The 13,721-nt window shown below is 36.8% G+C and overlaps 1 protein-coding gene across 7 annotated transcripts in view; it reads right to left on the bottom strand.

Moving 5' to 3' along the window:
- Ralyl (RALY RNA binding protein like) overlaps positions 1 to 13,721 on the bottom strand; it is a 677,233-nt gene that overhangs the window by 125,863 nt on the left and 537,649 nt on the right. For all 7 annotated transcript variants that reach the window (XM_029475035.1, XM_021157482.2, XM_021157480.2 and 4 more), the window contains one exon: positions 12,526 to 12,601. In XM_029475035.1, coding sequence (XP_029330895.1) covers positions 12,526 to 12,601 — 76 coding nt within the window. The remainder of the gene's footprint in view (positions 1 to 12,525; positions 12,602 to 13,721) is intronic.

Genomic DNA, 13,721 nt, shown 5'->3' with positions numbered 1-13,721 from the left:
GGATCCTAGAAATAAAGCTACAGGGTTTAATTTGTCATTCATATATATATATATATATATACATATATATATATATATCAGAAGATTCACATTATATAATCTGGATATATATATGCATTATATATACATGTGTATAAGTATATGTGTGTACATATATATGCATGTATTACTCAGCTATGATTCTGTCATGAGTCTCACAGAAAATTTGAAAAATGCTAGAGTATTAAGAATTTGTGACATTGAAGATGAACTTAATAAATTTGCAGTATGATCTGTACCTAGGCCTTGGGAATTCAGGACCAGAATGTTAAGGAGGTAATATGAAGGGTCTCTCAAAACTCTTATCTGTATGAGGCTCAATTGCCAATGGTCGGACATAGGAGTTTGGAGAAGTGATTAGATGGTGATGATTCTGACTTCATTAAGGTGTTAATCTATTATAGATTCATAATTAGATGACATCATAGTTGAAGATTGTGGAAAGTAGAAGGTAAGATTTTCTTGGGGTATTAGGCCACTTGGAAGTGGCCCTGAGCGGTATTTATTGTGCCTGATGTTTTTTTCAGTGTCTCTGTTCATTTGATTGGCATTTTTGTTCCACCATGTCCTTCTACTGGGAGGTTTCAACCTCAAACCAAGGGCACAACAATGGAACAAGTGGCCAAAGACTGACTCATCTGAATTATTAGTCAAAATAAATAAGTGGTTAACACCATTTTCTAACATTTTTAGTCACAGAAATGAAAGGCTAACCTAATACAGAGTGTTTGGAGGATATTAACTTCAAATGGCACCTTGTCCTGAGTAGTCAAACTATCTCCTGTCCAAAAGACATGAGAAGAGTATTAATTTTCTTCCTCTGCAAGTCAATTAGATAACATAAATTAGGACTACATTACTCAGAATGTTAGAATCAATGATGTTTTATATGTCATTAGGGGATTAGTGACTGTTTATATGACATATAAGTTTGTTATGTTTTAGCTTATTGGTTATGAATTTGTATTTTACTCTGTTTCAATCTCTCAGGGATTTGTTTGTGATAAGAACCACATTATGGTTTCAAGCTTTTTCCTCTTCTACCATGTTTGTGAACAATGTTCCTGGGATGGAGAAATACTTTAGCTTAATATCCTTCTCAGCTGCACAGTGAAAAGGTAACACTCTAGTATTAAATATTCTAACTATTCATTGTTAATTTGTTACACCCAAGAATCAAAGCATATTTCTATTTCGTTCATAACCCCTCCTCCATGATCCTCTAGGTATATGATTACAACTTGAATAAATAGGTCACCTTCTATGGTTTTAATATAAATGAAGGTAAACAAAAAAGGGATAAAAGTTACTGACTATGGGGTAGCCCTTCAAAATAAGAGGTAACTTACTTGTTTCTCATTTAGGAAGCACAATGTCCTAAATCTTTTACCAAGCAGTTAATGGTTTTTCAAATGTTATGTGATAACTCTATTAGTTATTAATATGACCCTGCTAGCCTTCCCATAATCAAGGCACAGTCCAATAGATTATTTTAAAATTATTTTTAGCATAATTATTGAATTAATTACCAGTAATCTATTTTTCTATACTCCAGATTGTTAATTCCCCAGGTCCACTCCTTATGTACTTGCTGATCAAGTCACAGCTTTGTTATTTCTGCTCCATCAGTCTGTCCTCAGGGGGACTTTACTTGGCAACATGCTGCTGGTCTATCATGTCTAATAGAAACCTGTTCTCTCTGTCTCCTTTCCTTTCCCTCTTTCCCCACTATCCTTCTTCCTCTTCTTGTTCTTCTTGTGAACTCCAGCCCAGTAACCTAAACCCTGCCTATCTCTATTCTCCCTAGTAATTTGCCATCAGCCATATTTATTTAACCAGTTAGAAAATAAGACAACCAAAGCATCCTTTGGTATAAGTGCAGATCTGCTCACCTGGAGCAGTCAGATCTTGGGGGTCAGTATTTAGTATCTGAAAACCCAGCACCAGACAACCTCCCAACACTAAGAAATATTCTATAGAAAGAAAGCAAGACACTGGATTAAAATTCAGTGAAAAGAACAAAGAATTTATAATGGTAAAGAAAACAAGTGAAATTACCACAATCAAAAAAGAATTTTCAACTTATGGGTGATGAATGATATAATTCTTTAAAAGGTAATGCATATAAACCATCTTCCTTCCATTCGGGGAAAAGATGAGATGCACACTCCACTAATTCGCTCTGGTGTGGACATACAGTATAGTGGTTAGGAGCACATGGTTTTAAAGGCTGTATGTGAATCTTCTTGATGAAAGAATTTGGATCAAAGAGCATGTATTTTCAAGAAAACAAGTAATTAAAAATAGGCTCCAAGCTGTAATGTAAAATCTCCCTCTATCTTCTTTCTCACCTAGAGACTAAGAGAAGAAAACACAAATTCCAGTCCCTTCAACATCATGTTAACATTACCTTAATTCATGTCTTCTTACATCAAAGAAGAGGAATGAAGTAGCCAGTCCATTGGTCAGTGTGTAACATGTGGAAAACACCCATGCATGCTTTAGTTTTCTATACATTTGAAGGCTGGGTGATCAAGCCCTCAAGTAGTTGGTCCACTCTTACTTTCTTATATAAGTGTTTAAATTTGTGTGAAATTTAAGCTTAGGAGACCCTGGAACCCCATTGTAAAATTCTATTAGGTGGTAAATTTGCCAGAGTGTGGAACCATTAACCACAGCCTGGTTTCTGGTTGAGCTAGGTTTAAAACCCCAGAGACCCTGCAGATAACTCTGCAAGGAACAGTAGGCCTTTTGCCAGGCCCCTAGACACCAGGATCCTGGCATGAGACCACAGCTCTCCATGCTATAGGTCTGTGGCCATCAGTCACATAAGGGCAATGCCCCAAGCCCCTCCAAAGATAGAGGTTGTGACCATAGATCATGTAGGCTTAAGACAGATCTCCATTTTAGTGAGGCACCTAATGGTCTGAAGGACTTAGCCAATTAAGCTCCCCTTCCCAGACACTCCTCTCTGCAAAAGGTATTTAACCAAAGTGGGGTAAGGTTTCACTCGTCACAACTCTCCTCCATGGCAATAAATGCATTAAAACCATGGACTGTCTCTGTTCATCGGGATCTGCTCTGGGGAGCAATGGAGCAGGCCTCCTTCTCAAGAGCAGGTGGCCTAGCCTCCTGCAGAAAGCCTCTCAGAGCTCCCAGCCAAGGTCTCCACCAATGCAAGCTGCCCGCCAAGCAAGCAAAGGACCCTCTGATCCCTGTCAGACCCAGCTGGAGCCCCTTTCCAGCCTTTTTTCCTTCAGTCCTGGGGTAGATCCAACAGCTCCTGTATTGCCCAAGAGTCTGAGAACCTGTCATCCCCAGCCTCAGAGTGGGGACCCAAGGCTTCACAAAGCTCAACCCATGGGGTCTGCACAGTCAAAACTCTTGCTTCCTGCCTCTCCTGTGGCCTTAGCCCTGTGGCAGTGGATGCAGGCCACCATTCAAACCCACATCGGAGGATTCGCAGTATGGAAAGTTGCCTTGAGTGAATTATAAAGGAATCTTGCATGTTTTATTTGTTTGTTTTATAATACTTTTTATATTTTTGAGAGAATTCATGAGAATGTTACCAGCTTTAAATTATCTCCCCCTTCTCTCTCTCTGTCTCTGTGTCTCTCTCTGTCTCTCTGTCTCTGTCTCTGTCTCTGTCTCTCTCTCTCTCTCTCTGTGTGTGTGTGTACATGCGTGTATGTGCATATGTATGTGTATACATGTGGTATAAAATGATAGTTTTATAATTTTAGATGGTAGATAAAACTCTATGCAATACATTTCTGCCAGAAAACAAGAAAAGAATAAAGAAAACTAAATTTTCAAATATTTGAGTATCTTCCTTTACTACACTAAGTATCCCTCCTTTAAATGTTGTCTACAAGAAATCATGTAAAATTTGCTGTTTCCACATAATCCTTTATCTTTTAAATTCTGTGTTCTAGGGTTCATTTAGGTAATTTTCATTGGAAAAATTTCTATGGGACTGGTCAGTTGCAAAGAGGAGATACTGGCTACATCTTTCATATTGTTTTAACTTTTGCTATGAGATTTGAGCATGTGGGATACATCCTAGAGAAAGAGCTATAACCTCTTGTCATTGTACGCATTTTCTTAATATGTTTACATTTTTGCCTGATCTTACCCTTTAATTCCTGAGCTGTTACTTCCATGTTTTAAAAAATTGGCCTCAAATCAAGTGAACAGATGTTGGACTTTTTAATAATATGAATCACAAAGGTCTTACATAGATACCCTGTGTTAAGGCATTACATTATAATAACCCCTCTATCACTATCATGTCCTGCTCTAAGGGGAAGAAGATAATAATAGGAATTTGTACAGTAAAATTAATCAGAAAATGACAAAGAGGCCATTCTTTAACTTAGCAGAGCATTGCCTGCAGCAGAACTACTTTTATTGGTATTGTGTCAGCATTTATTTGAACACTTTTAGTGAAAAGGTTTGTAACTGACATTTGCCTAGCACTAAATTGTGAGGAATGTACCGTAAGCTAAAGCACTAACTGCTTTTGTATTTGGTTAACCACATGATCATCCCTGAAAACATGCACAGAAGTAACATTCTACATACTGAGCTGGTTGAACTTATGTATTTAGGAGTGTGTTTGTGTGTGTGTATGTGTACGTCTGTATACCAATAGTTAATGAAGAAAGAGGTGATGAGTTTGAAAAAAGAACCAGGGAGCTATATGGGAAGGTTTAATGGATAGAAGAGGAAAGGATAAATGGTATGATCACATCACATTATAATCTTACAAAATAAAAAAAAATCAAAATTACACAATAGCTACAAAATGTAACAAAGTAGAGATCAATAAAAAGCTTTTGCTTTGAGAAGCTATATGATAAATTAACATATTTAGTTGACTATAAGCTTATCAACATTATCACTTCCAAACATTCAGCTAAAATAATCGTGCTTGACTGTTTGTGCCTCTTGCCTTTCCTAATGCAAATCTCTACCTCCTTCTTGGGATGAACATCCTTCACGAGTCTTATGCCCAAAGCTCCTGCTCACTGCTGTGTCCTGGCCACTGTCTCTTTTCATCACTGGTTTCTGTTAGTTTCCTTATAATTAAATTCATCAAAAAATTAATGTTGATGATTACAATTCCTATGTTGTAGTGACACTGCCTTTTGGTCAAATAAATCTAATTTCTAATAATGAGTTCACATTAATCATTTTTAAAAGGAAGAAATGCTAGTGCATGTCACTGGTCATGCTGTGTTTGCTGTGTAGCCATTGTCTAACATTTCACTAGGAATATTTGCATCAACTCTTAGTAAAGCTTCTCCATTGGTGGTGGGACCACAAACTTGTACAACCACTCTGGAACTCAATCTGTCAGTCCTTCAAAAATTGGAAGTAGTTCTACCTGATGTCCCAGTTATACCATTCCTGAGCATATACCTATAAGACGCTCCACCAAACTACAAGGACACATGCTCTACTATGTCCATAGGAGCCTTACTCAGAATAGCCAGAAACTGGCAACAACCTAAATGCTCCTCAACCAAAGAATGGATACAGAATATGTGGTTCCTTTACACAATAGAATAATATTCAGCTATTAAAAACAAAGATACCTTAAAATTTCCAGGCAAATGGATGGAATTAAGAAAGTATTATACTGAGTGAAGTAACCCAGACTCAAAAGGATATGCATGAGAGGAGCCTAGCACGGCTGTTCTCTGAGAGGCTCTACCCAGCAGCTGATGGTGACAGGTGCAGATACTCACATCCAAGCATTAGACAGAGATCAGGAATCCGTATAGAAGAGTTAGGGGAAGGATTAAAGGAACTGAACGGGATGGCAACCTCATAGGAAAACCAACAGTGTCAACTAACCTGGACCTCTGTGAGCTCCCAGAGACTGAGCCATCAACCAAAGAGGTCCAAGAACCTGACACATATGTGGCAGAGGGCTGACTTGTTTGGCCTCATTGGTGAGAATGTACCTAATCCTCTAGAGACTTGAAGCCACAGTGTGTGTGGGGAGATATCTGAATATTAACACCCTCTCACAGTCAAAGGGGAGGGACCTGGGGGAAGAACTATAAAGGGAAATGGGAAGGGGACCAGCATTTAGCCAGTAAATAAATAAAATAGTTAATTAATAATAAAAAAAACCAACTGGTAAACCTTTAAGTGCACTGTCAATAAAGTACATGTTTGAAATCTGTCCTGATACAAAAACATGACAACAGTCCTAAAGGCATGTTTTCTAAAGAACCTTGGTGTGAGAGAATTTAGCCTCATGTACACAGATATATTTAATTTTAAATCTAGACACTTTTGTGGGGATATTTTCTCTTATCAGTTTTATCAACTATATGTCAGTAATCTGTAGGCCTGGGAGAACTAAAATAAGACCAATTTGAATGGAGCTTCTACATGACCTTCCAGCCTACCCATCAAAAAAACAAAAAAAAAACCAAAAAAAAACAACACTTTTGAAACAAAGAAGCCATGTCTGTCAATGCTGGGTTCCTGTCTACTTTAGGAGGAAGATAGGATGTACTTATGTAGGGATGGGGAAAGGTACTTCCCTTCCATCCACATGCTCCACGTTGGACGCAAAGAGGGCTGCCTTTCAGGTGAGACCACCTCACTAAAAATGGGGAATGGAAAGAAGCTGTTCCAGAGCTAAAGCTATCCACAGAGGAAATTAAACTTCAGCAAGTGAGGGTGTATTGTCCTTGACACTATCAAAGGAGAAACAAATCAAATATCACAATCAAAAGTTACATAATGAACTCAGTGAGCTGAGGAAGCCAGCAAGCTAGAGATGTTCAGGCCACATTTTCTCCATACTTACTTTGTTCCAGCAATGAATTAGATCTTAACTTCCATAATTTTAATTTCTATTGTCAATAGCTCAGAAGGCATTCTGTGACTCCTGGGGGGAGGAGGCACAGAATCTTTTCCTTGAGATATTCCAAAACCGTTATGAAAGATAACAAAGTCCATGCCAATGGAATGAAAAATAAATCACCATGGGTATTTTACTACAGTCACTTTGCTTAGACAAGCTCTGATTTTGATCACCAAAACAACTCTCCCATGTTCATCACTTCCAGTACCAGTGAAGATGGCCTGAAAAAGATGATTCTGGTACCTAAAGGCTATCATTTTCCAATCCTAAGAAGGCCTAAAGTTTCTTCATGGTATCTTGATTAGAAATGTCTTCTTGGATACAAAAGAACCCGTGTGATGCCCACAATATTTGAAAATGGTACTTAATTACCTCTTGAAAGTTAATGAGATGAAACCTTTTGTGCGATCCATCTTTCAAGGAGTGTTCTCTGTATGGCAGAAGGCTGCCACTACTTGATGAAAAACTGCATTTGCTTAGCTTTGATGAATATTCCTTTCCTCCTTGGTGTATTTGCTGTATTTGTTATTTGTACCCGAACCATAGTGAAAAGCCCTGTCTGCTTTATAAGCAGAAGCAAAAAAGTCAAATCATAATTGTCATTTACCAATTATTTAGCATTAATTGGAACTTAGCATGAGGGAAAACTTGCTTCCTAGGGGAGAATCATAATTTCAGAGCACCATAGAAACTTGCAATGTACACAGAACATTTGAAGGAGCAATTTATTAAAAATTACAGTATTTTCCCTGCAGAATGGATGAGCTATTCATTGTTAGGACTAGGTCCAATATTTATGAAATATTCAGAAATGATTAATTATGTTCCATTTACAAATGGACCCTAATGGGAGACTTCTTTATTTCAAGAGCCATTTTAATGAATTGCCTGTCTCTGTGAATTCATAGAGAATTATTTTTTTTCCCTTGTACAGATGTTACATCTGAGCATTTCCATGCTTAGCGTGTCTCTCCTCTTTCTTCTATCTCATTCCTCTGATCATTCCCTTTTTGCCTACACTAGAAACTTTGGACCTCACTCACTCACTCACTCACAGATCACTTCAAATCAGTTACATATTTAAATGATCTCTTGTTGTCTGCAGAATAAAAGCCTAATATTAATATCATGCATAGAGATATTTACAGGCCCTACCAACAGGATGTTCCTGTTCCCTTCCAAATTAACCATGCCAGCTCCCACTGTGAGGCACTCCTCTGTCTCCTCTGTGCTTCAGTCTTTGCATGTTTTCTCTGCTCATTATGCCCTTACTTTTGCATGAAGTCCTTACTTGTTTAGAAGCCAGCTCAAGCAGCCCCTTCTCCCTATAACTTCTAGAGACCCCACTTCCTTCCACTCAGAAATGAGATAGAATGCTCTCATTTGTCTTCTTCTGAAGCACATGCAGGCATCTGGGATGTCTTCATCTATTTCTGCATCTAACTTGTGTGCAGTTCAGACAGATTACTTTAATTCTCATAATTTATTTTTCTATCTACTGTGTATGCTGTATAAATTAAATATACAGTAGGTACAAATGAAAGCTGTATGACTAAACTGAAAACTCCTCTGAAAATAAGATGTAAAGTGTCACTGTGTCGGTGGGTGGAGAAAGCAGAATGTGGCCGGTGATGGTGACAAGGCAGATGTGAGGGTGGTGAAGAAGGTCCTACCATGGATCAGGCACAGGCCCTGATGGAGCATCTGATGGTGACACAACAGTTTAAAGCATATATTAAATGAGGAACTTCCTTTAAATATGCAGACAACACACTTTACACTGCCATGCTCTCTTACTCTGTAGTCTTACGTTTCTGTACCAGCAGTCCTTTGACCCCTGTAAGCATAGTAAATAAGTGCTCTGTGGCTGTAGTAAAGTGCATGAGTAGATGGATGGACAAGTAGAACTATGCTATTTCATGGAGTGTAAAGAAATAGATTCAAACCTCCAACACTAGGACATACAGATTGTATCATTTCCAAGAGGACATTGCCTCTTCTGATGGGGGGATGTAATTTCACCTCAGATACAGGATATTTTATGATCAAGAAAATTACAGCTAGGACACATGATACAAGTATGTTATTCCAGCTAGCTGGAAGACTGAGGAAGGAGAATCATAAATTCAATGCGTACAATGTGCTGTGATGTGAGTTCAGGACCAGCTAAGACAACAATTTACAGTTGTTTCAAAATAAAATAAAAAACAGTAAAATAATATAGTTAAGTGGTACAACATGTCCTTGAGTGCAAGGTTAATGTGGAAGAAACTAGAAAGGTAAGAAGGAAATGTGGAATCCAGGATGTTAGGTAACTTGGACCTTAGATCTTAACATTGCAAAAGTAGATGCCAACTTTATTGCTGTTAAAATGTATCTGATATGCAGTATTTGGCCTTTCACCTGCTGGCATGGTATCCATAGACAGAGACATGATTGATTACTGGTATTGATGACTCAAAAAGCCCTCATTTGTATAATTTATTTTAGTTAAGGTGCTAGCAGGTAAATGAATGTTAAAATCTGTGTTCTAATGACAAGGTCACCAGTTAGAAGGTGAAGATCAGAGTTCAGTTTCTAATCTTGGTACCCTGGATTAAAAGGAAATCTACTATTCTTTTCAAAACTTAGATTTCTTATTTATACAGTAAGACATATAATCTCACCCTGCTGCATTTGTGTGCTAAATAGGTGAATAAAGACTGCAGAAATATTCCCCCTATAAAAATAAAGTAATATTAAATTTATGTAGGAGTAAAACTATATTTAAAAAGGGGTTTCTTTCTCAGCTGCTCAGTCATTCCTTTTTGTTTTCTTTGTTACTATCTGTTAATTTGCATTTACCTCAACTTTAATTTTCTTTAACAGATAAAAATAGGACAAATGAATATTTCCCCACTGATGTAATTTATATACAGCACAGTATATTTAAACAAAACTTGTTTCCAATTCTTTTGCATTTGCAACTCAATTTAACTTGATACAAAAAAATTACAGAAAGGCATTAGTATACTGTCATGAGCTTTCATCTCCATAAGAAAATCAAAAAATCCCAGAACAGAGAAAATATGAAAACTAACAGCATTATATAGACACAAGTAACCCTGATAAGAGAAGAAAGAAAAGCTTTGCCTGCTTGCTCTGTTAATAATTGAATACATTACTTTAAAGATTCTGTATTAGCATCAACTGTATTTGCATACATTTAAAATGAAACTAACCATAAAATAATTTGGCAGTGCTTAGCTTTGCAACAAATAAGGTGAAACAAACACCATTTGAATCAAGGGTAATGATTTAATCCCTGTGTATTTATTACTTTATGGTCAATATAAGAAATTATTCTTCTTGCTACCTGTTTTTATAAAATATTTTATTTAGGTTGAATACCTTTAGGTACCTATTTTTATATTGAATACGTTGAGACATCCAAAAGGAGATGATAAATACATTTCATTTTTTTTCACAATAGCTTGAAAATCTTTGGTGGTTACATACTGGATAGACTTAGGATTGTCAGTGTAAATAGGACCTTCCAAGAGATCTGTTTGTATTCTTTATGTTTTAGTTTGGGAAAGGCAACTGGGTCTCTGCTAATTTGCTCAGAGAATAAAGACAAGAGAACAGCATGGGCCCTTCTCATGAGCACCCTTTTTATTCCTTATCAGAACACATTCCATCTGATCACATATTGCTTAAGTCTCTTTTAACCAAATGATATCAATAAAGGAGGAAGGCTTGCTCAACACTTCTCTTAACTCTTTTGCTGTGGATATTCACTGAATGATGAAGCATATCTGGGAGAGTACCAATAAATCGGATGATAGAGATCTCAATAGCCTGGAACAACTTGCTAACACTAACTAAAGTGAATTTTACAGAGACAGATGCAAAGTCAGCACTTAAAGTTAAAAAAGAAAAGTGCAAAAAACACATGAAGTGGGACATATGGCTTAACTGTACAGTGTTTGTTTTTTTCCTAAAACTGGTTGTGAAAGAACAACAACAACCAGCCACCCAAACAAGCAAACAAACAATAAACCTTGAATATTCTATGAAGTTACTTTTGTCTTTTTTCTTAGATCAACCACATTTTACACTTGTTAATAAGCATGAATACAGAGCAATCAAGGTCTAAATTGTATCTACTTTGAAAATGGATATAGTCCCTGATGAACTGATATAGAAGTGAGACAAAAATAGAATGAAAAATTATAACTATCAACCTTAGGACACTGTGGTGATTTGAATGAAAACTGCTCCCAGAGACTCCTAGGAAGTGGCACTATTTGAAAGAATTAGGAGGTGTACCCTTGTTGGAGTAGGTGTGATCTTGCTGGAGGAAGTGTCTCACTGGAGGAGAGATTTAAAGTTTCAAATGTCCAGCCAGAACAAGTGTTTCTCTCTCTTCCTACTGACTACTGATCCAGATGTAGAACTCACAGCTACATGAGTCTCGCACCATGTCTGTCTATTTGCCATCATGCTTCCCACAAGATGATAATGAACTAAACCTCAGAACCTGTGAGCCAGCCTCAATGAAGTACTTTTCTTAATAAGAGCTGCTGTGGTCAGAGTGTCTCTTTCTAGCTATAAAATCCTGAACTAAGATAGAAACTAAAAGAATTAGATTGTCTCAATAGAGACAATAGCTTAACAAAATGGGCTGAATTAATTTATATTCAGATATAAAGATGGTGTATGATGTCTGCTGATATGGGGTTGATTGACTACTGGTATCATGATACTCCACCTGATAAAAATTACCTAGAAATGTAACCTCAAGTTCTTGATTTATCATATTGGACTGAAATAAAAACGCTCCAAGTAACTTGGAGACACTACAGTACATGGCGTGTGGGCAATGGTCAACAGTGAAGACCGTTCATGATACTGACATCAGAACTCATGTTCTCTGGAAGAAAAGCAAGCATCCTTCACCATTAAGCAATGTGTCCAGCCTGATGGAATGATTATTGCTGCAGTTGAATAATGAATTACTTTTTCAAAAGCTCATGTGTTTATGCCTTTATTTAGACCTGGTGATACTTTTGAGATGAGGTTGGGTCATGAGGATGTGGACATCATAAATGCATAAATCTACTGAGTTCATAAATCTACTGAGTGGATCATTAGCATGTGTGTCTGATTAGAGGAAGTAAGTCACTGGAGATGTGCCTCTAAATCTAAACTCCAATGCCTTTCTTGTCACCTGTTTCCTGTATGTCACAAAGTAGCTTCTCTAACCTTTCCAAAAGCAAACTTTCTAATGATTAGCCCAGGAACAACACAGCCAATTGTGTACTAAAGCATTCAAAGCATGGGATGAAATGAAGTATGTCTTATTTTAAGTTGTTTATCTCAAATATTTTTGTTGCAGCAAGAGAACAGGATTGGCAGGTATATATGTAAGAATATTAAGCATCTGTTATGCCTTCAAATGTGTGTTGTGTGTGTGTGTGTGTGTGTGTGTGTGTGTTTGACCACCAGAATTTAAGAGTAAAGATTGTTGTTTTTAATTAGTTAATTGCTTGCATTACATATTGTCTCACAAAGTGGCAAACATTTCATATGTGGAATGGGATGATGTTTCTTACCTGTAAAGTGCAGACAGGGGTCTCTTACTTCCAGGCTTTGGTCTGTAGGGTTTGGGTTCCCCTGCCATGTTGATATCTGAAAATATAAAATAACATTGTTTAAAGTGGCTATTGGTAAACAATTTGGAAGGATTATATCTTGGATTTTTATTTCTTTATGCAAATCCTTTTACAATTTTATTTATCAATTAATTTATATTACATGTCTAATGTGATGTTTTGTATGTGGTACTTGTACGTGTTAGTCTGCATGCAAGCACATATACAGGAATATATTTGTGCACATACGTGAAAACTCATGGTCTACATCTGTGTTTTCCCTTGATGGCACCATTACGCTGAACATGAAGCTCATCAGTTAAGCAACGTTCTCTGGCTAAGCTTGTTACCTGTAAGTGTATTTTATTGAACACAATTTTCGTGAACTGTGTCTCTGCCTCCACAATCGTGCTGGAATGATGCCTACCTCCTTAGACATTTTATGTAGGTTCTATGGATTCAAGCTCAGGTGTTCACACTTGTGTGGCAGCTAAGAATTGTCTTCATTGCTTCTTAAACAAATCTTGTACACTTGTCACTCTAAAATGTCCAGAAACTCCTTTACATGGGACACCTTGTGAGAATCTTCATACATATTAAAGGTTAGATTCTTGTGCTTTTGGATTTTATACCCTACTGGAAAAATGTAGACATAAGGAGTGGATTGCATATATTTCGTATTAGAATATGACTGTTGTGGAAACAGTGTTGAAAAATGAAAAAAGAACCAAGATGTATGAAAACAAAGATAATGAGAAACTATCTGAGTTTTAGATTTTCTAGAGACTTCTCATCAATCATAAATACTCATATGGGATACAGCTTTGCTCTGAAAAGGAGTTATTAATTTGTAGCATTATATTATCATAATGCTTACAACATTTATTGAGATGAAACAAAATAATAACATGAAATTTTAATGAATGTATCTCCTTGACAGTCACATCCTGACTTCATGAACTGGAAGCGAGATCAAAAGTCTGAAATATACAGGATTCCTGAAGATATGATAGTCTATGCATACAGGTGCCATCTGGTAGCTTAAAAGAAATGTTAACATTTTAAGAAGATAGAAAGTTGGGCTAAAGAGTGTTTTCTGTAGCCCGAGTTGTCTTCACATTAATGTTTTGTTTTGTTTTGTTTTGTTTTTTTTTTTT

The sequence above is a fragment of the Mus caroli genome, chromosome 3 (genome assembly GCF_900094665.2).
Source record: "Mus caroli chromosome 3, CAROLI_EIJ_v1.1, whole genome shotgun sequence".
Classification (NCBI taxonomy): domain Eukaryota; kingdom Metazoa; phylum Chordata; class Mammalia; order Rodentia; family Muridae; genus Mus; species Mus caroli.
Note: the sequence above shows the minus strand (reverse complement) of the source record. Positions and strands in the feature narration are given on the sequence as shown.